Source organism: Carassius carassius, chromosome 5, assembly GCF_963082965.1.
Source record: "Carassius carassius chromosome 5, fCarCar2.1, whole genome shotgun sequence".
Lineage (NCBI taxonomy): Eukaryota > Metazoa > Chordata > Actinopteri > Cypriniformes > Cyprinidae > Carassius > Carassius carassius.
The window spans coordinates 9,164,032-9,188,186 of NC_081759.1; the positions used below are offsets into that span (position 1 = coordinate 9,164,032).

Consider the following 24,155-nt stretch of genomic DNA (forward strand, 5'->3'; position numbering starts at 1 on the left):
TTGCATAACATGAACCATTACATTTTGAATCTGAACTTGTTTGGTTTTATTTGCAGTCCTGATTTGACCGCTTCATTAGACATGTTGTCGGGGAAGATTCAGGCTATAAATGACATCGAAGAACTTACTGGACTGGTAAGGCCATGTATGAAGACCTAAAATGTTTGTCTATGATGCTGTTGTGTTGCTCCTGTCAACATTCCTTGAGTGATATGGTGCTTGCAGTATTCAGCAAAGTTCATTTATTGTGAAATCTAAATAACTCTTAATTTCTGTAATTTCCAAGTCCTACATGGAATTTATATTGTTTCTGTCCTGTTTTGCAGTAAGTTTATTCAGAAATTATTTAAAGGACCCAAAAATTAAAATTTGCTAAAAATGTACTCGCCCTCAGGCCGTCCAAGATGAGCTTCTTCATGGGAACAGATTTGGAGAAATTCAGCATTAATCCAGGATCCCCTGTAGTGAATGGGTGCCATCAGAATGAAAGCCCAAACAGCTGATAAAAACATCAAAATAATCCAAACGTAATCCACACCACTTCAGTCCATCAATTAATATCTTGTGAAGCCAAAAACTGCCTGTTTGTAAGAAACAAAGTCATCATGACCTATTCTGATCGTGGCACCCATTCACGGGCAGAGGATCCGTTGGTGAACAAGTGATGTATCGTAATGCTACATTTCTCCAAATCTGCTTCTTGGATGGCCTAAGGGTAGTACATTTTAAGCAATTTTTCATTTTTGGGTGACTCATTCCTTCAAATATGGTAAAATATGTTAATCAGAACTGCTAAAAAGATTATATTGAGGAATTTGTATAATACCAGTTATGTGGGATTGTTTGAATTCAGGGGAAAATTTTTATTTCAGTGGAATTCTGTGGGTTCACATTCTGTGTGGGCCTAAATATCATTCATGTCAAGCTAAATACTGTTTTTGTGTCTTGCCCTCTGTTTTTCTTTCTTTCTTTCAAGTTACAAAGCGCCAGTGAATATGAAGAGAGAAAACTCATTCGGGCAGCCATTCGCCGGCTCAGAGATGAGGAGATACAAGGTGAGATTCTATCTAAAGGGCTGGACAAATATCTCTTTACGTCTGTGTTTACATTCCAGTGTTCTCATTCACAGGAGCATTAGAGAAGGTTCAGACCGCTGGCCACAGAACAGAGCGACGACCAAATCCTCAAAGCAGCTTTGACCTACAGGTGAGTAAATGTGGCGTGGTGAATATATCAGGAGCGGTAAATCTCAGGGATAACTGGGCTGAAGTTTGGGGCTTAATGTGGAATGAGGAGAGATAAATCTGAACACCCAAGACTGGAGATTGTTTTGGCCTGTTGAAAAGTTCAAGGATACAGTGAGACTTTTTTTTTTTTTTTGGTTAAATAGTTTATGAAGTTTGTTCTTGTGTTTAAATTTAAGTTTTTTTTTTTTTTTTTTTTTTTTTTTTTTTTTTTTTTTAAGTCTTCTTTGGAAACATTATGATTTTAAAATGTTTTATTTATCAAAGAATCCCGAAAAAAAAGTGTGCGCTAAATATTAACAAATAAAAACTGTCTAACATTGATAACAATAAGAACCATTATTAATAACTGTGCAACAATAATAATTGAGCATCAAATCTGCATATTAGAATGATTTCTAAAGGATCATGTGACACTGAAGAATTGAGTAATGATGGTGGATGAAATAAATGCCTTTTTAATATATATTCAAATAGAAAATAGCTATTTTAAATTGTAATAATATTTCACAATCTTACTGTTTTACTACAGTTTTGATCAAATAAATGCAGCCTTGGTAAGCAGAAGATAAAGCACATTTATTTTATTTTTTTCACAGAAACGTATACTAAAAGTACATTTGCAAAAGGTTATTTAACACTGTGTTGGAAACTTGTTCTGTTCTCCCTCTGTGTCTTTTTTTCTTTCACTTTCTTTTCATTACTCATCCCACACAGACACACACGTGCATGTGTCCTTTAATGACTTTATGGTGCCTCATCATTCTACTGACTGAAATGTGGAGAATGTAAAAAATTCTGCTTCTTTTACCTTAATCAACCCACGTTCCTCTCTGCTCCTCACTGTCATATTTGTTTATTTCACTTCTCTATCCTCAAGTTACTCCTCTCTTTCCATTGCTCTTTCTCAAGCGTTATCTCAGCCAGACATTCTTTCTCATTCTGGAGGCGTTTGAAAATCAGCACCATTACCTGTCTGCTATAATTTTTTGCAAACTTACTTACATCCAGCTTGCAGAACATCTAGAACATTAACTGAAAATAACAGGTGTTATGATGTAATGATGTTTTCAGCACTGGGAAAGAAAGACTTGTACATGTGATTATACATCGTCCTCCTCTGACCTGCTTCTGTCTGGCTCTGTTTTAATAACAGTCCTATCTGGATTTTCATAAGCAGCTATTATTCAATGAGGGAAAAAGTCTCCTGTAGTAATAAGGTTTTTCAGGAGTCATAGAGAAAATGATACAATGAGCTAGCCGTCAGTCTGTTTTCATGGCTAGTTAAAACAACATTTGGAATTAAATGCAAAACTTCCCAGCCATATTCTTTTAGTTGTGAATCGCAGCACACCAAGGTGTTTTGCAAAAATCTTTTCTCAGAACAAAATTAGCCTCTAATCCAATGTTCTTGTTGTACAACTAAGGCCCTGTTATGTCTAGCTTCTCACAGTTTTTAAAGGGAAATAGTGTTCTTTTCTAAAAAAAAGCAGCACAACTGTTTAACATTCATAATAATCAGAAATGAGCAGCAAATCAGCCTTTTAGAATTCAGCCTTGATCATGGAAATAAAGTACATTTTAAAATATATTCACATAGAAAACAGTTATTTTATTTCTAATAATATTTCACAATATGACTGTCTTAACTTTTTTCTTTTAAATGGGATGCTGTAATCAGCACTTCATAATGAATCACAGCAGCCACAATCTTGATTATTTAATTAACTGTGCACTTATAATGTGTTTGACTCTCCTTCTTATGTGGAGCTCAAAAGTAGGCGTTTAGCTGAATGTTAACGTTGCTCTTTTTGAATTCAATGAAAGTGGAGTAAAAAACAAAACAAAAGAATGCATCAAAAACACCACTATATTCGAAGTCTTTTGAAGACTACATTCTAAGTCTTTTGAAGCTAAACAATAGCTTAAAGTGAGCAAGAAACTACAGTGTTTTACCTACAGCTTGGGTAATAGTATTATAATTCTTGAAATGTAATGGAGGTATGATCTGAAAAACAATGCAGATTTAATGACTATTGTTGGCCATATCTTTCATCTTTCAACAGTGGCAATACAGTCTATATTGTGCAATAAATGACCGATAAAATGTGCTAAAATAAACAGGGCTGAATGGCCTTGACATTTACATCTGCTTTGTATACAGTAGTTTATGTTTGTCCTGAGTTAGAATCTTTTTCCTGTGTGTTTTCCCCCGTGTGCACCAGCAGAACTATTGCCTTTGAACGTTTTCCTCCTGTGACGTCAGGTCTGTGCGTTTGTGCTTTCATGTTTTGTTTGTTGTATCTCAGTTTGACATCTTTTCCTGTGCACAAAGATTGGGAATCATGGGACTCTGAATTCCAGTGTGGAGGCTGGTTTTGACTGTTTGTGTAAAAACAACTTTGTCAGTTTATGAACTTTGCTATTATTATTATTATTATTGTTGTTATTATTATTAAATGTAGACTTTATATGAAGCTCTGAATACAAACATTTTCTAATCAAAAATAGATCAGTGTTATATTTCCTAAATATATATTATTATTTCAGCAGGTTTAGCGTGAAGGCACATGGATTTCTGGGTCCTTCACTGATTTATCTGCTGACTTGCATTATAAAGAGAGGCAAGGGACTTGAGTTGAGCAGGAAGGGTGGGATGTGGAGAGGAAAAGAGTGGGAGTGGTCAGGAAGAAGGGGGAGTGGACAGTGTGATTGTGTGTGTGGTATTCAGAGCTCAGTGACTGAGTGCTGCGTACACACGTGTGGATTGAGGGCAGGAACAGACAGGAACTCCACAAGAAGGTAAATGACTTTCAGACAGCTTCGGTGTCTTGTTATAAATAACCTTAATACAGTATATTAATTCATACCAAGAAAACAAACTTTTTAAAGGTTAAATCCGTTAGAAATGGCTCTTTAATGGCATTAGTTGGTGTCATAATTTTTTCATTGTTTTAAATAATAGGGATTAAAAGGCATACACTTTTTCACAGCTCAGGTTTGAATGAATTTACATTTGTGTCATTCATCAGTAAAATTTTTACATCCATATAATATAATCAGATGTGTTTATATACATACATTTCTGTCTGTCTGTCTATCTATCTTATGTGTGTGTGTTTTTTTTCTGTGTTCACAAGGCTGATGAAAAAGGGTTTTCTAAAAAGATACAAAAATATTGTGAAATATTGCTGCAATTTATAGTAATATTTTTTAAATAGTTGACCTCATATTCTATCTGAATATTTTATAAAAAAAAATTTGGATGCAAAGCTGAATTTTCATATATATTTTTGTGGTTAAGTTTTTATCTTTGATGAAAAGATAAGATATAGATCATAAGAACTATCATGTATTGGAAATAAAAATCTTTTGTAGCTTTATAATTGTCTTTACTGCCAGTTTAATGCATCTTTGCTGAATAAAAGGGTTCATTTAAAGAGTTAAAAAAATCTGACTGACCCCAAACCTTTGAATCATTGTATATATGTGTGTGCATGTAATAAAAACGTAGAAAACAAAATCTCATACTACTAAAGTGTTCAAAATATATATATAAAAAAAATCTCAATTAAATTTCCTGTTGAAATGTTTGAGAGACCGATTGGGAGTAAAGCTGACAGCAGTTATTCAGTGAATGGGGTGTATGGTTTTTTCATCTTGCATTTTGACGTATGTGTGTGTGTTGGCGCTAAAATGACAGGCCCTGCTACTGTATTTCACTCATGGTGAGTTAAGTGTGTGTGGTTCACCAGACTTATCCAGACGCTCATGGAAAATGACACTGACTGCTTCACACACACTAGATCTTATGAGCTTTGTGCACTTTCTCAAAATTGGGCAATTTAGAAGACGTACAGATTTATGTGCCATTTATGTGGATTAACATGTTTTTCATATAATTAGGAGAGAAACAGTGATGTTGAGAGAGTTCAGGAGAGTCTTTTTGGCCCACACTTTACTGTGGTCACCATCTAAAAACTCTTGCAGCACAATCTCTGATTAAACCTGTCAGTAAGGATTAAATCTACAACATACACATGCATAGAGGTTTACAGTCACTGTTCACACAAAAATAAGAATCAGTCATAAATTTTACTCTTAAGAACCACATGCAATTTGACTTTCATCTGTAGAGGAAATGAATGTAAAGGGACTGGAGCTTTTAAGAAGCTAAAGGACAAAAAAGTAAATAAAGTTGTCCATGAAACCCATGCACTATAATCAAAGTAGTTTAAAGCCATGCCATATACATAATTACAAAATTGACAGATATATACAGAATTGAATCACGAGTGTGGCTGCTCCAGTTCACAGAGTCTTTATTTTTGGGTGAAATGTCTCTTTAACGGCAACCTTGGTCTGAACTTCAGAAAAAGCCATTTCTCATGTGTTTCTTTGGCAGCCGACTTATAATTATAGTGTAGAAATATGAACGTGACTGCTGCTGAGCAGTTTCTGCGTCTGTTTGCTTTCTATCTGTTTTTACAGAGAGAAAAGCGATGCTTTGCTGTTGTTTGCAAGTAAAATCTTGCAGGTTTGCTGTGGGAGAAAATAGTCATGTTAGTAGCCCATTTACATGTTCGTTTTAAATCATTTTCTCAGACTGGCTTCCAAGACTTCAGCTGGTCTGAAACACAAACACATGTTCATCAGTTTGTGTTGGGCTGCTGATTAGCAGCGGTTTGGTGTTTATTGTACCATATAACTCTTAAACCTTTTACAGCAGGTAGACAAACTCCATTAAGCCAAAAACACTTAAAGTCCATGGCATTAAGCAAATAGTAAACATGTTAGTCCATTCAGCTTTCTTTATGACTTTGCAGACTCAAAGGTTCAGACTGGTTCAACTTTTTAAGAGAATATTTATTTATATTGTTTAATTCTGTGTTTGAAAGAGCATCAGATGCTTAAAATTTTAAGTTGTCTGCAGTTGAAAGACTATGGTTTCTCTAATAATTAGTTTTAAAGAATATCTTTCAGTGCAGAATTGCAATTTTACAAGTGGAAATGGATGTTGATGTGGAAATTGTGTATACTTTGATTTCTGTGATATTTCAAACCCAGGTTTCAAGTGATTATATAAATGTGACATTTCAAACCCAGAAGTTTTATCCTTTAATAAAAGTAGATTTTTGTATATATTTTTTTCTCAGAATTGTAAGTTTATAAACCACAGTTCTGACTTTATTTTTTCTCAATTAAGAATTTATAGGAAAGGTTGCTATAAAAGCATCAAATTCTCAAAGACATTCTCATCCTGCAAGTTTCATAGCGATTGATCATGAACGTTGGTAAATATGTTCAGTTGCTTTGGATTTGGGAGAGTCCCAAATCAATTTAGAAAGCGATTCTGATGATTTCTTTTGAACTGCCGCAGAACTTTTAGTTTTGGCCACATTTATCCGTATCATGATATGATTTTGTCATTGAATAGGGCTTCAGAGTGCAAAAAATCACAGTCGTCTTAGTATTTTTGCCTTGTTTTCCATTATGAATATCTAAACATTCTTGACTCAAAATACATTTACTTGAAGCAAAATGGCTTAAGATATTAAGTATTTTTTTCTAATATATATATATAATTCTTTTTGTTGTTGCTTAAAACAAGAAAAAAAAAAAACAGATCTGCCAACTAGGTAGAAAAATAATCTTACCCCCCAGAAAACAAGACTCAATATCTTAAGTCATTCTGCTTTTCAAGTAAATGTATCTCTTAATGAATGTTTTGATATTTGTAATGGAAAGCAAGACAAAAAGTCCTTTTTTGCAGTGCAGAGGAAGTACATTTATTGTAAGTTGTTTTCTTTTTTGCAGGACGGTCAAGAGAAAATCAAGGCAGAAGCACTCATCAGCCAATCAGAGAGAATTGAGAACCACAGAGAAGGCAAGTAAAATCCCACAAAACAATCTCTCAATCATCTGAATGTCTTTCTGAGAAAAGAAACCTTTAGAAACATTTCACATTGAGGTAGACAAGGGGGGCATTCCACACCCGTAGAGATGTAAAGCTCATTTATGCCTGTCCCACAGACTTTCATCCCCCATCAGGTCAACCCCTATATTTAGACACAATGTCTGTTGAAGTCAAACTCCTCTCCTGTGACCCTGACATTTGTGGTGTTAGTGGTCCTTACTCAGCTGCTCAACCCAGTAATTTTGGCCAGGGTGAGAGCTGGGCCAAACGAAGACGGCCTTAATGAGTGCAGAAATTAGACATTTTGGGAAGCCACTGTTTGTTATTCAGACAGAGACAAAGGAAGTTTGGGGCTGGGACAGGACGGGGAAAAGCATTTATACACAGTTGTTGTGGAGAATGAGGGAAGGACATGCTTTTTGTCATGCACATATTTTAAAGTTTGGCTCAGATACTTTTTTTTTGAGCATTCTGAGTTAGAGAACTATAGGAATTAAATCTAAAAACCTTTTTGCTCCTTTATCCTAAAAGCATTTTTCTATAGATATTAGTGGGTTTAAATGGGATGGACTACCAAATAATAAAAAGCGTAAAGGAATAGGTCTCAGAGATTATTTATGTTCGAGAATGCAAAAGGAGATGTTTATGAGACAAAAGATCAAAAGAGATTAAACGTTTTATGGCAGTCAGAATGATGAAAAGTCACAATTCAGATGATAAGAGATAGTTAGGACATAAAAAGTCATTATTATGACTTTGCTTATAATAAGTCAATTATTAGAGTATCTCATTTTGCCTTTTCTCATAATTAAGTACAACCCGAATTCCGGAAAAGTTGGGACGTTTTTTAAATTTTAATAAAATGAAAACTAAAAGACTTTCAAATCACATGAGCCAATATTTTATTCACAATAGAACATAGATAACGTAGCAAATGTTTAAACTGAGAAATTTTACACTTTTATCCACTTAATTAGCTCATTTAAAATTTAATGCCTGCTACAGGTCTCAAAAAAGTTGGCACGGGGGCAACAAATGGCTAAAAAAGCAAGGAGTTTTGAAAAGATTCAGCTGGGAGAACATCTAGTGATTAAGTTAATTGATATCAGGTCTGTAACATGATAAGCTATAAAAGCTTTGTCTTAGAGAAGCAGAGTCTCTCAGAAGTAAAGATGGGCAGAGGCTCTCCAATCTGTGAAAGACTGCGTAAAAAAATTGTGGAAAACTTTAAAAACAATGTTCCTCAACGTCAAATTGCAAAGGCTTTGAAAATCTCATCATCTACAGTGCATAACATCATCAAAAGATTCAGAGAAACTGGAGAAATCTCTGTGCGTAAGGGACAAGGCCAGAGACCTTTATTGGATGCCCGTGGTCTTCGGGCTCTCAGACGACACTGCATCACTCATCGGCATGATTGTGTCAATGACATTACTAAATGGGCCCAGGAATACTTTCAGAAACCACTGTCGGTAAACACAATCCGCCGTGCCATCAGCAGATGCCAACTAAAGCTCTATCATGCAAAAAGGAAGCCATATGTGAACATGGTCCAGAAGCGCCGTCGTGTCCTGTGGGCCAAGGCTCATTTAAAATGGACTATTTCAAAGTGGAATAGTGTTTTATGGTCAGACGAGTCCAAATTTGACATTCTTGTTGGAAATCACGGACGCCGTGTCCTCCGGGCTAAAGAGGAGGGAGACCTTCCAGCATGTTATCAGCGTTCAGTTCAAAAGCCAGCATCTCTGATGGTATGGGGGTGCATAAGTGCATACGGTATGGGCAGCTTGCATGTTTTGGAAGGCTCTGTGAATGCTGAAAGGTATATAAAGGTTTTAGAGCAACATATGCTTCCCTCCAAACAACGTCTATTTCAGGGAAGGCCTTGTTTATTTCAGCAGGACAATGCAAAACCACATACTGCAGCTATAACAACAGCATGGCTTCGTCGTAGAAGAGTCCGGGTGCTAACCTGGCCTGCCTGCAGTCCAGATCTTTCGACCACGAACTCTTCAGCAGCTGGAAATCTATATAAGGCAAGAATGGGACCAAATTCCAACAGCAAAACTCCAGCAACTCATAGCCTCAATGCCCAGACGTCTTCAAACTGTTTTGAAAAGAAAAGGAGATGCTACACCATGGTAAACATGCCCCGTCCCAACTATTTTGAGACCTGTAGCAGAAATCAAAATAGAAATGAGCTCATTTTGTGCATAAAATTGTAAACTTTCTCAGTTTAAACATTTGCTATGTTATCTATGTTCTATTGTGAATAAAATATTGGCTCATGTGATTTGAAAGTCTTTTAGTTTTCATTTTATTAAAATTTAAAAAACATCCCAACTTTTCCGGAATTCGGGTTGTAAATTATGATAATTTTGAATGTCATTATCTCTCTTGATCTCAATTTGGATATTTTATCTCATAATTATAACTTAGGATCTCATAGTTTTGGCAGCCATAGTTATGATTTTGTAATTGAAAAATCAAAAATCATATCAAGTCAAAATTGTCAAAAATATACAAAGTCATAAGAAGAAAGTGAAAATTATGACATACTAAATAACAAGATTAAGGCAAAATTGGGGAAAAAATATAATAATGACATAAGTTGAAATGATTACAATTGGCTTTTGGGTGAAATTTAACTTTGTCATAAATATGACATAATTTAGTCTTCTTTGTCATAGTGACGTTTTGTAAGATACTTATGATTTACCAAAGTGCTTTTTTATGTGACGAAAATGGGCTTCCATGCAAATCTCATTTGTGTTTGGGTATATTTAAATTACTTATAAAAAATACAGCTAATAAAATACTCATTGTGTGTATATATAGGGTCAAATGGACTAGTATTTTTTTCTGCAAAGTAAACTATTTTCAACAAAAGATACAATATACCCATTTTTCATTCCGGCTAAACAAATCTGTGCATCTAAAAAGATATGATTGATAGACTGTTGTTGGGTTTGACATACACATTTTATAGCCTAGCATTTTTTTGAGAGTGTGGAGAGCGTTTGTTTGTGCTGAAGGAGAAGAATGCGTCTGGGGTTTGGATCTCTGAACTTTATTGCCTGCCACATCACTTGTGGAAAACAAAGCAGACAAGATGGTAATCAAATTAAGCACTTGACTGGGCCAAAGCCTCAAGACCTCACAATAACAAGTCTTAAACGCATCATTTATATTCCCTTAATTGAGCGAAGAGAGTCATTTAAGGGAGTTTCTGATTGATTAAACCAAATATTTTATTCTATATACATCTCAAATTAGTTGCAATATTTCATTTTTTCTGTTTGTATTTCTCATTTTTTAAATATTAAATGTAAAATCCAACATTCTCAGAAACATCTTGCTATAGAAAGTTCAAATTAATCTTATAATTAGCATAACTCTTTAATTTAAGGAAACATTCTTTAAGGAGTATATCCTGAATCTATAAGCAATGTAAAGAATGCAGTGTACATTTAGAGCACAGACTGTACTCTGCTCCTTCAGAGATCTGAGAATGGTGGAAACCAAACGATACTTCCTGACCAGATGTGAAAAGTATCAGGATGTCGGAAAGACTGCTTTCCTACAAATTACAGGGATCTGCTCAGAAACGCTGTTACCTTAAAAGAGCATTAGCTCTCTCTCATTACAGCTAGAGTCTGAGACCGACGCGTGAATGTGAGTCTCTCAGGTATTAGCAGTGAAATTAGCATTTTTTTGTCACAATCTTTGCCTTTGCCACACTATAAAAACATCTCGGCTATTAGGTTTGAATTTGGAATCTTTCAGTAACTTCTGCACAGTTTTAACGGGTTTATTAATAATAAAAAAAGGTCAGGTACAAGAATATTCACATTTGAGCTTTTGCATGCAAACGTGTAAAATTGTTAATATTTCTCTGATAGTCAGCTAAGGTTGGACTCCTGTGTCTAGAATAAACTCCTGTGTCACTTCCTGTGCCCGCCTTGTATTTTGTGTCTGGAAATCTCTGTCCTCCCAAACAGTGTTTGCTGTGGGTGTGCAAACATTCAGGAAATGTGAAAGGAAATGTCCTATCTCCACCCAGCATGCACAGCTCATTACAATAACCATCTGACATTCCTTTGGCTTAGTTCAGTTCATTTTGTCTGTGCCTGGCAGCATAAATTTGCTTTTATATGTGGTTAACCTAGCATTTCACCATACATGCTGGTGTAAGTCTCGCAAGTCCCCTGAAAGAAATTTAGTATGCAGTATTCATCCATTCAGTATGCATTGAGTATTTTTAGCTAGGCCTTGCCCTACAATGCAATGCAATTCCTAATTGTCTCATATTTTTTAAATGCTAACAGGACACACATACACACACACACACAGAGACCGTAATATTCAGGATCTGATAACCAATAAACCAAGATATATTTTTATTTGTAATGCGTAGATAGAGAGTACTTCACCAAGACTACATGATATTAGAGGCAAAATACTTCTTATAACATTTATTTAGCACTGGAAAATTGCTTGTTTTATTACTGTTCTAAAAGTTTAAGGGTTAGTATGAATTTTAATGTTCTTCTGTACACTAATGAGTCTTTTATTTGATTTAAAAATACAGTAAAAACAGGAATATCGTGAAATAATATTAAAATTTAAAATAGCTGTTTTTTTTTGAAAAATTTTACATTTAATTAATTTATTGCAGTGATCAAAGCGGATTTTTTTTTTTTTTTTTTTTTTTTTTATCGTACAAATGCCAAACAAGGTTCACTTGCACTAGTCCAGGTTTTAAAATAAGTAGTATGAACGGAAAGTGTGCTGAGGTTGAAACTTGGACTGAAATGAGATCGAGTCCAGTGTTTTTTCTTGTTTTCTCATTATGGTCCACTTAAACTGAGGTTAGAATAAGGGTGTTAAAATAACCAACCTCACAGCAAAGATCCTGTTTTAATGTACTTACAATTACGTGTTTGTCTCTTCTCTTGTAGCCTCGAATCCTGACATGGTTTTAGTACTAGATCCTTTGGTCAGAGAGAAAGTCTCTTGCCCTCTGACCCAGCGGATCCAATGCGATCATGGCTCACCATCCTCTGAAGTCATTCCTTCATACCGAGAGCGTTCAGACTCCGGAGAATCGAATGATAGCAGCTATCATCAGAGAAAGAGGCTGAACTCCAGTGCCTCAGACCGTAGTCACGACTCGCTGTCCACTGCTGAACCTCCTCTGAGGGACCAAAGCTCACGGTCAGGACCAGCTGGAGAGGAAGTCAGGGCAGCTATGAATTCAGAGGCTCTGCAGATGGATCGAGAAAATGGCGAGGAGACGACTCCCTTTCAAGCATGCACAGTGAATGAGACCAGTACAAGAGCTGAAGACATCTCAGGACAGAAGGTAAGGAGAAATGAAAGGAGTCCCATGGGAACACTTGCTCTGTTTGTTCCACCAGGAGGTACTATATTGTCTCTGTTTGAGATTGTCCTGTTTTAGCTCTGTGAATCCATCCATCACTTGCTCAGACATTCCTCAGTTCCATAACAATGCTCCGATGTGAATAAGAAAAAATCATTGGTGGTGTTTGGCTAAGAATCACTATTACTGTTGATCATATTTAGGGTTAGTGGGTTTTATAATTTATGTGGCTTGTTGAAGAGTGTGTGTTATTACAATTCTTGTTTGACTGACAATAAAACAGTCCAAAAAGTCCCATAGACCATATCTAGAGACCAGAATATAGATTTTACATGGTAACTTATGCTTAACCATTCCAAACTACACCATAGTCTAACAAATCCTATATTATAGTGAAATACATTACTGTTCAAAAGTTAGGGGTTGGAATGGTTTTTTTTTTATGTTTTTGAAATAAGTATCTTCTGCTCACCAAGGCTGCGTTTATTTGATGAAAAATACAGTAAAACCAGTAATATTGTGAAATATTTTTTACAATTCGAAATAACTGTCGTCTATGTGAATATATTTTAAAATGTAATTTATTCCTGCGATCAAAGCTGAATTTTCAACATCATTACTCTGGTCTTCAGTGTCACATGATCCTTCAGAAATCATGAACAACTTTTCATGGTTGTTCATGGACAACTTTTGCCCACTGTTGTCTAGACCAGCACGCACTGCCCCATCTGCCCCCTGGCTGTCTGAGGTTCTTCGTGAACATCGCTCTAAACTCAGGGCTGCTGAGAGGAAATGGCAGAAATCAAGAAACTCTACAGACCTCAGTGTGTATCAGTCTCTCCTCTCTTCCTTCTCTGCAAATGTCTTCACGGCTAAAACATCCTACTACCACAACAAAATTAACAGCTGTTGTGATGCTCGGACACTCTTCAAGACTTTCTCTTCTCTTCTTAATCCGCCGCCGCCACCATCTCCTCCATCGACTCTTACAGCGGACGACTTTGCAGTTTTCTTCACAAATAAGACAAGATCCATCAGCGACCAATTCTCCACACCGCAGACTGAGGACAACTTCACAATAACCGACGCACACTCTTTCTCTTCCTTCTCCCCACTCTCAGAGATGGACGTCTCCAAACTTCTCCTGTCCAATCATCCTACTACTTATCCACTTGATCCGATCCCCACTCACCTCCTTCAAGCGATCTCTTCTTCAGTCATGCCTTCGCTTACTCACGTTATCAACTCCTCTCTTCACTCTGGAACATTTCCCTCCGCATTCAAGCAGGCTCGGGTAAGCCCACTGCTCGAGAAACCATCTTTGAATCCAGCGCTTCTTGAAAACTACAGACCGGTATCACTTCTTCCATTCATTGCAAAGACACTTGAGCGAGCTGTGTTCAACCATTTTTCTATGTTCCTTGTACAGAACAACCTCCTGGACAGCAACCAATCTGGCTTCAAAAGTGGCCACTCAACTGAGACTGCTCTGCTCTCGGTTACTGAAGCCCTGCGACTAGCAAGAGCAGCTTCAAAATCTTCGGTACTCATCTTACTGGACCTTTCTGCTGCTTTTGACACTGTTAATCACCACATTCTCCTGTCCACCCTCAGAAAGACGGGCATCTCAGGAACTGCACTCCTGTGGGTTAAGTCCTACCTCTCTGACAGATCCTTCAGTGTGTCTTGGAGGGGTGATGTTTCAAAATCACACCACCTTGCTACTGGGGTTCCTCAAGGCTCAGTACTTGGACCACTTCTCTTCTCAATCTACATGACATCATTAGGATCTGTCATTCAGAAGCATGGCTTTTCTTATCACTGCTACGCTGATGACACCCAACTCTACCTCTCATTCCAACCAGATGATCCGACGGTAGCTGCTCGCATTTCAGCCTGTCTGAGTGACATCTCTAGCTGGATGAATGACCATCACCTTCAGCTTAATCTTATGAAGACAGAACTCCTGGTGATTCCAGCTAACCCATTGCTTCATCACAACTTCTCTATACAGCTGGGCTCATCAACCATTACTCCTTCGAGGACAGCTAGAAACCTAGGAGTTGTGATGGATCATCAGTTAAGCTTCACAGACCACATTGCTACAACTACCCGGTCCTGCAGGTTTGCCTTATACAACATTAGGAAGATTAGACCCTTCCTGTCAGACCAAGCAACCCAACTTCTTTTCCAAGCGCTTGTTCTCTCCAGACTGGACTATTGTAATGCTCTCCTGGCGGGCCTTCCTGCATGTACTGTCAAGCCTCTGCAATTGATCCAGAATGCAGCAGCGAGGGTTATCTTCAATGAGCCAAAAAAAGCTCACGTTACTCCTCTCCTCATCAGGTTACACTGGCTACCAGTAGCTGCTCGCATCAAATTCAAGGTACTGATGCTAGCCTACAAGATGTCCACTGGCACGGCACCAACTTACCTAAACTCATTGGTTAAATCTTATGTGCCCTCCAGAAGTTTGCGCTCTGCAAGTGCTCGACGCCTTGTGGTACCATCCCAAAGAAGTTCAAAATCACTCTCACTGACTTTTTCCTGGACTGTGCCCAGCTGGTGGAATGACCTCCCAATCTCAATTCGTACAGCTGAGTCTTTACTCATTTTCAAGAAACGGCTAAAGACTCATCTTTTTCGCCTGCACTTAACCAACTAACACTAGCACTTTTCCTTTTCTTGTCTTTTAATTAAAAAAAATAAAATAAAAAAATAAAAACTATGCGTTCTATACTAGACGGAGACTTGTCATGGCACTTGTATACTGTTGTTGTTCTCTTGTTGACCTGACTGCTTCTATTGTTCTCATTTGTAAGTCGCTTTGGATAAAAGCGTCTGCTAAATGATTAAATGTTAAATGTAAATGTAAAATCATTCTAATATTTCAATTTACTGCTTAAAAACATCTTATTATAAATGTTGAAAGCAGTTCATATTTTGTAGGATTATTTAGCTTTTTTTTTTTTTTTTAGGTTTTTAAGGCTTATTTAACATTGACAAGTTGTGCTGCTGAAAAGAGTTAAATTTAACATTAAAAGAACAGCATTTATTCGAAATAATAAAAATATTAAAATCGTATCTCTTAAAGTAATATTATCACTCTTACTTTAAACACATAATGCATCCCTGCTGAGTAAAAGTTTCTTTCAAAATTATATTTTGGTATTTAGACCTTGATAAAACACCTCTTAATGAATATAAATTAATATATGTTAACTATGTTAACTGCTGTAAAAATAAATTTCTGCAACTGTAACTGTTTCATGCCAAGTTAATTTTGAGTTTTTTTTTTTTCTTAGATCACATCAGGTAGAGGTGCTCTGTTGACTTCTCTTGCTAATGGCAAGGATACAGGTGAGCAGTTCTGCATGTCCTCATAAAAATACACCACGAAAGTAAGTTAATGGGATAGTTCTCCCAAAAATGAAAATTTAATGTTTATCTGCTTACCTTCAGGGCGTCCAAAATGTAGGTGACTTTGTTTCTTCAGTAGAACACAAACGAAGATTTTTTTACCCAAACCTTTGCAGTCTGTCAGTCCTATAATGTCAATGGATGGGAATCACGGCTTTGAGAGTAAAAAACATACACAAAAAAAATTAAACCCTGCGGCTCGTGAAGATACATTGATGTGTAAAGACTCAAAAAAATCGTTCTGGGCAAGAAACTGAATGATATTTATATAGTTTTTACCTGTGATTTTCACCGCGATGTCTGAACTTTTTTTTTTTTTTGCTTTACAGCGGATCCCAGACTTAGGTGGTAGTAATGCACTTATATCTCTCAAATGGACCATTGACACTCCTAATTGAGATTGTATGATGGTCCATTTGAGAGATAGGTGGCGGTAATGCACTTATAAGTCTGCGATCTGCCGTAAAGCAAGAAGATGACAACGCAAGCTGAAGAAGATGCAAACGCGCAGGTAAAAAGCACAGATGATTTTGTGTCACGAGTCACCAGGTTTAATTTAGTTTTGTTTGTGTATGTTTTATGACTCTTAAAGCTGTGGTTCCCATTCACTTACATTATACGACTGACAGACTGCAATGGTTTGAGTTAAAAATCTCTGTTTGTGTTCTACTGAAGAAACACCTTCATCTTGGATGCCCTTGGCAGTAAGCAGATAAACATCAAATTTTAGTTTTCGGGTGGACTATCCCTTGAACTGTCCCTTTAAAAAAAAGGTGGATTTATCTGTGCCCTAGAATTAGTTAATAATTTAGTTTATTATTTATAATTACACTTTCTCTATTTGAATATGACTTGCATGTATTGTATAACTGACAATATAGTTGGTCAGCAGTAAGTCAGTGTCCTTCTGGTTTTGTTTAAAGTACGGAGATGTCACCCTCTTGCTGTCGGCAGGCCGAATTCCAAGATCTTCACTCTTCCTTGTGACCTAATAGGGCCATTACCACATTCACAAGCTTAGAGGCCCAGTCCAGTGTAATGCTTTAATCAGTCTTTCCTGTCTTCTCCCCCTTCTGCAAAAACCAAAACATCCTGCATGACCCATAGGGATGAAAAATCCCCAATGAGATGGAATTAATAACCTTAGGTTCACAATTGTTTATTCTAGACACAATGAAATTAGATGGAGAGCAAGTGAAGACTTTTGATTAAAGGGATAGTTCACCCAAAAAAATGGAAATACTGTCATCCATGTCAAACAAGTTGACCATATTTGATATTATGTTTATATGTGAATTTATCATCATATACTGTATGCAATATCGTGTCTTCAGAAGAATTAGATTAAACCACTTGATTTTTATGAATTGCTAAATGAACTTTGTGAAGTGTGAAGTTTTGGTGGAATGGACTTTCAGTGGAGGGACAGAGATGTCAGGTTTCATTAAAAAATATCTTCATTTCATTTGTGTTTTGAGTATGAATGGGTTTATGGGTTTGGAATGACATGGGGGTGAGTAAAGGATGACAAAATATTCATTTTTGGATGAACTGTCCCTTTAAATCTTATGCTTTCCTGCTTTAACCAAAGACAAAACGAAAGGTCCAGTGATCTCATATAGGTCTCTTCTAGAGGTTCAGAAGAGATATCAGAGATTGAGATTTACCAGGATACCAAATGAAATGTCTGAGATTTAATAATTAGCATTTCTCATCAAATTCTTTTGAGACTACATGATTTGAGCTGTGGTAGCCACATTTTAGAGCTTATACTGTTAGTACTTATACTGTTAATTATAATTTTAAACGTACATTAACACTTTACTTTAGCAACCAATTATCACTGTTAACTAGTTGCTTATTAGCATGCATATATACTAGCATTTTGACTGTATTACTAGTACTTATGAAACACATATGAATGCCTTATTCTGCATATTTTAGATTCCTTAACTCTAACCCATACCTAAACTTACAGTAACAACTACATTATTAACTAATAATAAGCACCAGAATTTAGGAGTTTGAGGCAAAAGTCGTAATTAATAGAGAATTGGTTAATAAACTAAAGTGTGATCTAATGTTATATTTTGAAAACAAATCTTTTTGATATAATGATTAAATTTTTAATTATTATTTTTATTTTCAGATTTTATAAACAAAGCCTCATTCTCCGTGCCCATCATTCGTGCAAACTCTGTTCGTGACAGGATGCGTAAGTTCACCGAACCTGTTACGAGTGCTCCTAAAATCAGCCACAGTTCTTCTCATTCTACAAACACAGTGTCTGCTGAGAGGTCCTGGGACACCTCATCCTGTTCTTCCTCCATCCCAAAGAAAGAGAGGAATGTCACTGAGAATGTGTTGGCCCAGCCCAGGCTTTTCTCCAGCCAATCACATGCATCAGTGGGCGGCTCACATGGCCGCACTAAAAATGTCAGGCGTGCATGTAACGATTCAGAAGAAGTGCAGACTCCTGAGGGAGAAACATCTTCAGGGACCCACGACACCCGGGGTGAACCCGAGTCCAACATGAAGACCTTCCTCAGCATTGAGATCAAAGATGGACGAAACCCAGCTTCACATTCTTCGTTGTCATCCTCTACAGCCGTAAACATGAGCCCTCGAATCATCACATCTGCTGCTCCACAGAGAACAGGTAAGCAAAAGAATCAACTGATTCATAAAAGACACAAATAAATATAGTTATGTGTTTTTGGTTCAAAACAATTGTGGGAGAATTGATGGATTTGCATGAACTGAAAAATAAAATGAAAACATTTAATGCAATGTATATTGCTTTGGGGAAAAAAGTCTCATGTAAATGTACATATAATTGAACAAAACTTTGGGGTCAGTAAGATTTTTTTTTTGTTTTTTTTTTGAGAATTGTTTTAATAATAATACCAAACGGATAAAAAGTGGCAATTAAAGACATAATGTTTCAAGAGATTTCTGTTTTAAATTAGTGATGTTCTTTTGAACTTTCTATTAATCAAAGAATCCTGAAAAAAAATTAAAATATGAAGCAGAAAATGTATAATAATCAGAAATGTAATGTTTCTTGAGCAGCAAATCAACATATTTGAATATCCAAAGATCATGTGACATTCAAGACTGGAGTAATGATTACATTTTAACATATATTACAACAGAAAACAGCTATTCTAAATTGTAATATTTCATAATGTTACTATTTTTACTGTATCTTCGATCAAAAGAAATAAGACTTCTTTTAAAAACTTTCAAATATAATCACATAGAAAACGGTTATTTAACATTGTAAGTTTGGCAAACAGCACAGGTTATTGTTTCGCTCATAAAATCGTATTCTAGCCATTCTCTCACAAATAATTTAGACACATCATGTTTTTTTTACTTCCCTGAAATCCATGTTTAAGTGGCTTAACTCCAGAAAAGTATCGCCAATATATTTTTATTTGAATCAAGTAAGTTTCATGAAACACATATGAATGCCTTATTCTGAATGTTTTAGATTCCTTAACTCTAACCCATACCTAAATTTACAGTAACAACTACATTATTAACTAATAATAAACACCAAAAGTTTGAGGCAAAAGTCGTGATTAATAGAGAATTGGTTAATAAACTAAAGTGTGATCTAATGTTATATTTTGAAAACATAAATCTTTTTGATATAATAATTACATTTTTAATTATTATTATTATTTTAAGATTTTATATTTGAATCAAGTAAGTTTTAGACTACTGTTTTTGTGTTACTAAAATTTTTGCATGTTTAAAAAAATGTTTACTGAAATAGTAATTTGAACCTTACTCCAAAAATGCTTGCCGAGTGTTAGTTTCTCCTTTTATCTTTATGCACGTTTATCTGTAAATCTGCTAAACATTATTTTGGTGTGCGTGTTTCCAGAATACACATGTAAGATGTCAAATGCAAGAATATAGCATCACTACAGACTCTTATTTCTCATCAAAAATAAAGAGTTGAAATCAAAATCATCAGTGACAAATTTTTCAATGCACAAAATAATTGACGCTTATTTCTCATAATCACGGTTATAAAGATGACATCTTCAGATCATTGTTTTCAAACTTCTAAAACAATTCTGTTGATCTGCTTTGTCAAGGCCTCCAAAATGATGTAGAAAATATCCAAAACACACAATTCCATTATATTTTTTTATATTTTAATGTCCATTTCTATTAACTAGTAACTACAACTTTTGCCTCAAAACCCTAATTTGCTGTTTATTAATAGTAAGGTAGTTGTTAAGTTTAGGTATGAGGTTGATTTAAGGGATCTAAAATATGGTAAAGCAGAATATGGCATTAATATGTCCTTTATTAGTACTAATAAAACAGCCAATGTGCCAGTGAAAAGCATGGTAGTTAATTGTGAGAATTGGTACTTAAAATAAAGTGTTGCCATATTTTTTTGAAAAAAGGAGGAACTTGCACTTGGTTCCATTTCACATGTAACACAACTTCAAGTCAGAGAGCAAAAAACTCCATTCTTTAAATTTGTTTGCTATGTTTCCAAATAAAAGGATTACATGCCGAGAGACTAGCAATCTTTTATTCTTATAAAGTTCAAAAATATTTTTACCATATATTGTTTTGAACATAAAATACATTTCAAAGGGTCATTATCCTAAGAAATCATGGTCCTGTGTCATGTTTCCTAAATTTGAGTTTTTGAGCCCTATTGGTTATAGTTTAATATCTTGTATTGTGTTAAATAACATAGCTCTGTCAGCGCTGATAGCCTGTTGATTAGCAAACTGACGTTCCATGCAATTGCGACTCGAGGTCGAGTCCTGACCTGTTACCAACTCTCAACCCCATGCTTTCCTGTCATTCTCTACTATCCTGTCCACTAAAAAGCATTAAAATAGCCAGAAAAAAAACAACAAAAAACTAAAACAAAAACCAACAATGTATTTCTTACTGATTAGATGGAAATTTAAATTTTACATTTTCTTTAAATTCCTAGGGCCCATTCCCATTGATAATCATAGTAGTTGAAAACTACTGTATCTAGCTCTTTAGTTCCGTGTTTAAGTTGGAATTTTGTATGAAAATTGGTATTAGGATTCATTCAGATTGGTTTTAAATGATGATTATAAAACTATTCCTTAGTAATGATGGATTTTTGTCTTAAGTAGTGAGGTCACAGGCCTAGAAAGCTGGAAAGGGGGAAATGGAAAGCTAATTACTATGCGTTTCACAGACGCTTTTATAGGGAAGGGGAGTCTGAGTGAGCTGATGGAACAAATTGGAGTGCAAGCTGTACATATTCTTCGTTTGGCACCCATGTTGGAAATGTTGGAAATTTACCCTAAAATGAAACCATTACCATTCATTCCTTCTCCATGATTCAAGTAAAGTATGAGGAAGCCTATTTAGTGGTTTTGCCTATAAACTTTAAAAGAATCTCTTTTCTGGTTCCTTTAAGCGGGAGTGGATTTCACCCAGTTTGCTTGAATGGTACTTATGAATGTGAAATCACAGTAGTTCACCCAAAAACTAAAATAATCTCATTTTAGATGGTTTGCACCCTTATGTCCCTTGAAACCCATTTTGTTTTTCTTTTTTTCTGGAAGACAAGATTTCCATTCAAAATGAACCATGACTAGCAAAAATAAAATTCAAAACCTAGTGTCTGGTTTACTGAAAGTCTTCTGAAGTCATATGGTAACTTTGTTTAAAGCCTACTTATAAAGCTCATTATTGCACGACCATGTTCAAGATCCCTTAACCCTACACAAAACCCAAACACAGCTGCTACGTCAACTACCTTACTGTCAATACGCAGTAATTAGGAGTTTACTGAGGGAAAACTCTTAGTTAATAGTGAATATGTGTTCACTAGTCTAAAGTGTTACCAAAAAGACCACATTTTAATTTCTTGGCCTCATCTGAGCAACATATTTTCCCAGGCTGCAGTAGCATTCTGAACTCTTGTTGCTTCCTCAGAGTCATTTTTGTGGCTTTTTTCTGAAGTGTTCTCGATGACACTGTGAATGTTAAGATTTGACCTTTTCTAAGTACCATCTAGAATGTTTTTTTTTCTAGCTTCCACTTCCTGTCAATTGAACCAGAAGTGCACGATTTCCACTTCCAAACATCTAGAATGTTTTTTTTTTTCTAGCTTCCACTTCCTGTCAATTGAACCAGAAGTGCACGATTTCCACTTCCAAACATTTGGATGTTTTGCATCCATTCCTCAATTTATGAACTAGAATTTTGTCTTAATTTTCACATGGATTGAAGGAAATCTCTTTATGCCCGATAGTGGGTCATGCAAGCAATATTAGTTAACTTATGCTGCATAAGTTACTGTGAGTTGTTACAAGACTCATTTAAGAATATAATTTGCATCAAATTTTGTTTAGCATCGTCTAGGTTCTGAAATAATCTAATGAGCTGAAGTACACTTCATTTCTAAAGCATTTAATTCACTGAATTATTCAAAATGTTCACGGCCACATGGTAATTTGGTATATTTAAAACGTTACTTAAAGCATTACTTAGATATTCATTATATAATGTATTGTTTAGTATATTTTCAGAATTAAAATACATATAAAAAGCTTGCATATATATATATATATATATATATATATATATATATATATATATATATATATATATATATATATATATATATATATATATATATATATATATATATATATATATATATATATATATATATATATATATATATATATATATATATATATATATTTCTTATTGTTTGAAATTGTCAGTTGTTTTAATGCATACTTTCTAAAAATACAACAATGCTTTAGTGTTGATATCTTACAATGCATTATAAGATAATTCATGTGTTTCAAATACTTTACATTATAAATAAAGTCTTCAAGTAAAGAGTTAATAATAATTTCATATTTAAACCATTTTTACTTGCATTTCCATTAAAAATAGCTTATCTTTATACTGTTCCAGTGTATATTGAACATACATAGCTATGCCATACCGTCACAGTGATATCCATAAAATTACCGTTGTATTTTGTTTAACTGGCATGTGTTCCTAAGGACCCCTGTCATATAATCATAATTCACATGATAGGTCACCATCTTTCACCCGCCTGATGCATAAACACAATCTCTATTCTCCTCATTTTGTCATATCTCTCTCTCTCTCTGTCTCTTCTCAGTATCATCAACAGACTGTATTTGTCATAGTGCCACAGCTCTGTCAAATCTTCCTTTTTTGGAAGCGCTTTGCTCATCCTTGCTTCTGAAAGGTCTCGCAGGCAGTGGAAATGAGCTTGAAAGCCTTAGGACATTTAATGATATAGACCTGCAGTAAAAGAGTGTTTACCATCTCGCTGAACCACATAAGGACACTGACGTATTGTGTAATCGCTCGCTAACTGATGAAGATAGATACCATAAACAGAGTGGGCTGCTTTATTTAAGAGTCATGTACACTCTCTGATTTTGTCAGCATTGTGTTCTTGAACAAAGAATTTGGGAATTTCTTGACGTTTTTATATCTTTAAAACAAACCAGATCTCTTGGGATAAAATATGAAGGTTTCAATAAATACTGTCAATGTTCTCTTGGGGAAACAACATAATTCATTAGATTGGAGAAAAGAAATCAAGACACTTTTTGTACACCAGTACATCTTAAAGTTTGGGTCATTAAGATTGGTGAATTTTTGAGAGAAGTCTCTCTATTATCACAAACCTATATTTATTCAGTCAAAAATTGAGGAAAAACAGTAATATTGAAATATTATTATAAAAATGTAATACAACTAGTTTCTTTTTCAATATATTGCTAAATTTTATTTATTGCTGTGATCAAAGCTGAATTTTCAGCATCATGACAGAAATAAAATGATTTAGAAATCATTCTAATATGCTGATCAAGTAACATTTCTGATTATTATCAATGTTGAAAAGAGTTTTTCTGCTACATATTTTGGTAGGAACCATATTATTTCAGGATTCTTTGAATAGAAAGTTCAAAAGCACAAAATTTATTTGAAATGTCTTACTGTCACTTTAGATCAATTTATAGGGTTAGGTCACCCAAATAGGAAAATTGTGTCATTAATAATTTTAGATTTAGTCCGAGAGCTCTCCTTCATTGAAAGTGAGTCCCTTCATTGAAAGTGTGTGTATGGTAAACTGTCCATGTCCAGAAAGGTAAGAAAAACATCATCA

General features: G+C 35.2%; 1 protein-coding gene across 4 annotated transcripts in view; it reads left to right on the forward strand.

Annotated features, from left to right (window-relative positions):
* The window catches only part of smtnb (smoothelin b), a 71,655-nt gene that overhangs the window by 15,584 nt on the left and 31,916 nt on the right, over positions 1–24,155 (forward strand). For all 4 annotated transcript variants that reach the window (XM_059549684.1, XM_059549687.1, XM_059549685.1 and 1 more), the window contains exons 3-9: positions 57–135; positions 977–1,055; positions 1,130–1,206; positions 7,062–7,131; positions 12,123–12,526; positions 15,850–15,904; positions 18,114–18,623. In XM_059549684.1, the coding sequence (XP_059405667.1) occupies positions 57–135; positions 977–1,055; positions 1,130–1,206; positions 7,062–7,131; positions 12,123–12,526; positions 15,850–15,904; positions 18,114–18,623 (1,274 nt within the window). The remainder of the gene's footprint in view (positions 1–56; positions 136–976; positions 1,056–1,129; positions 1,207–7,061; positions 7,132–12,122; positions 12,527–15,849; positions 15,905–18,113; positions 18,624–24,155) is intronic.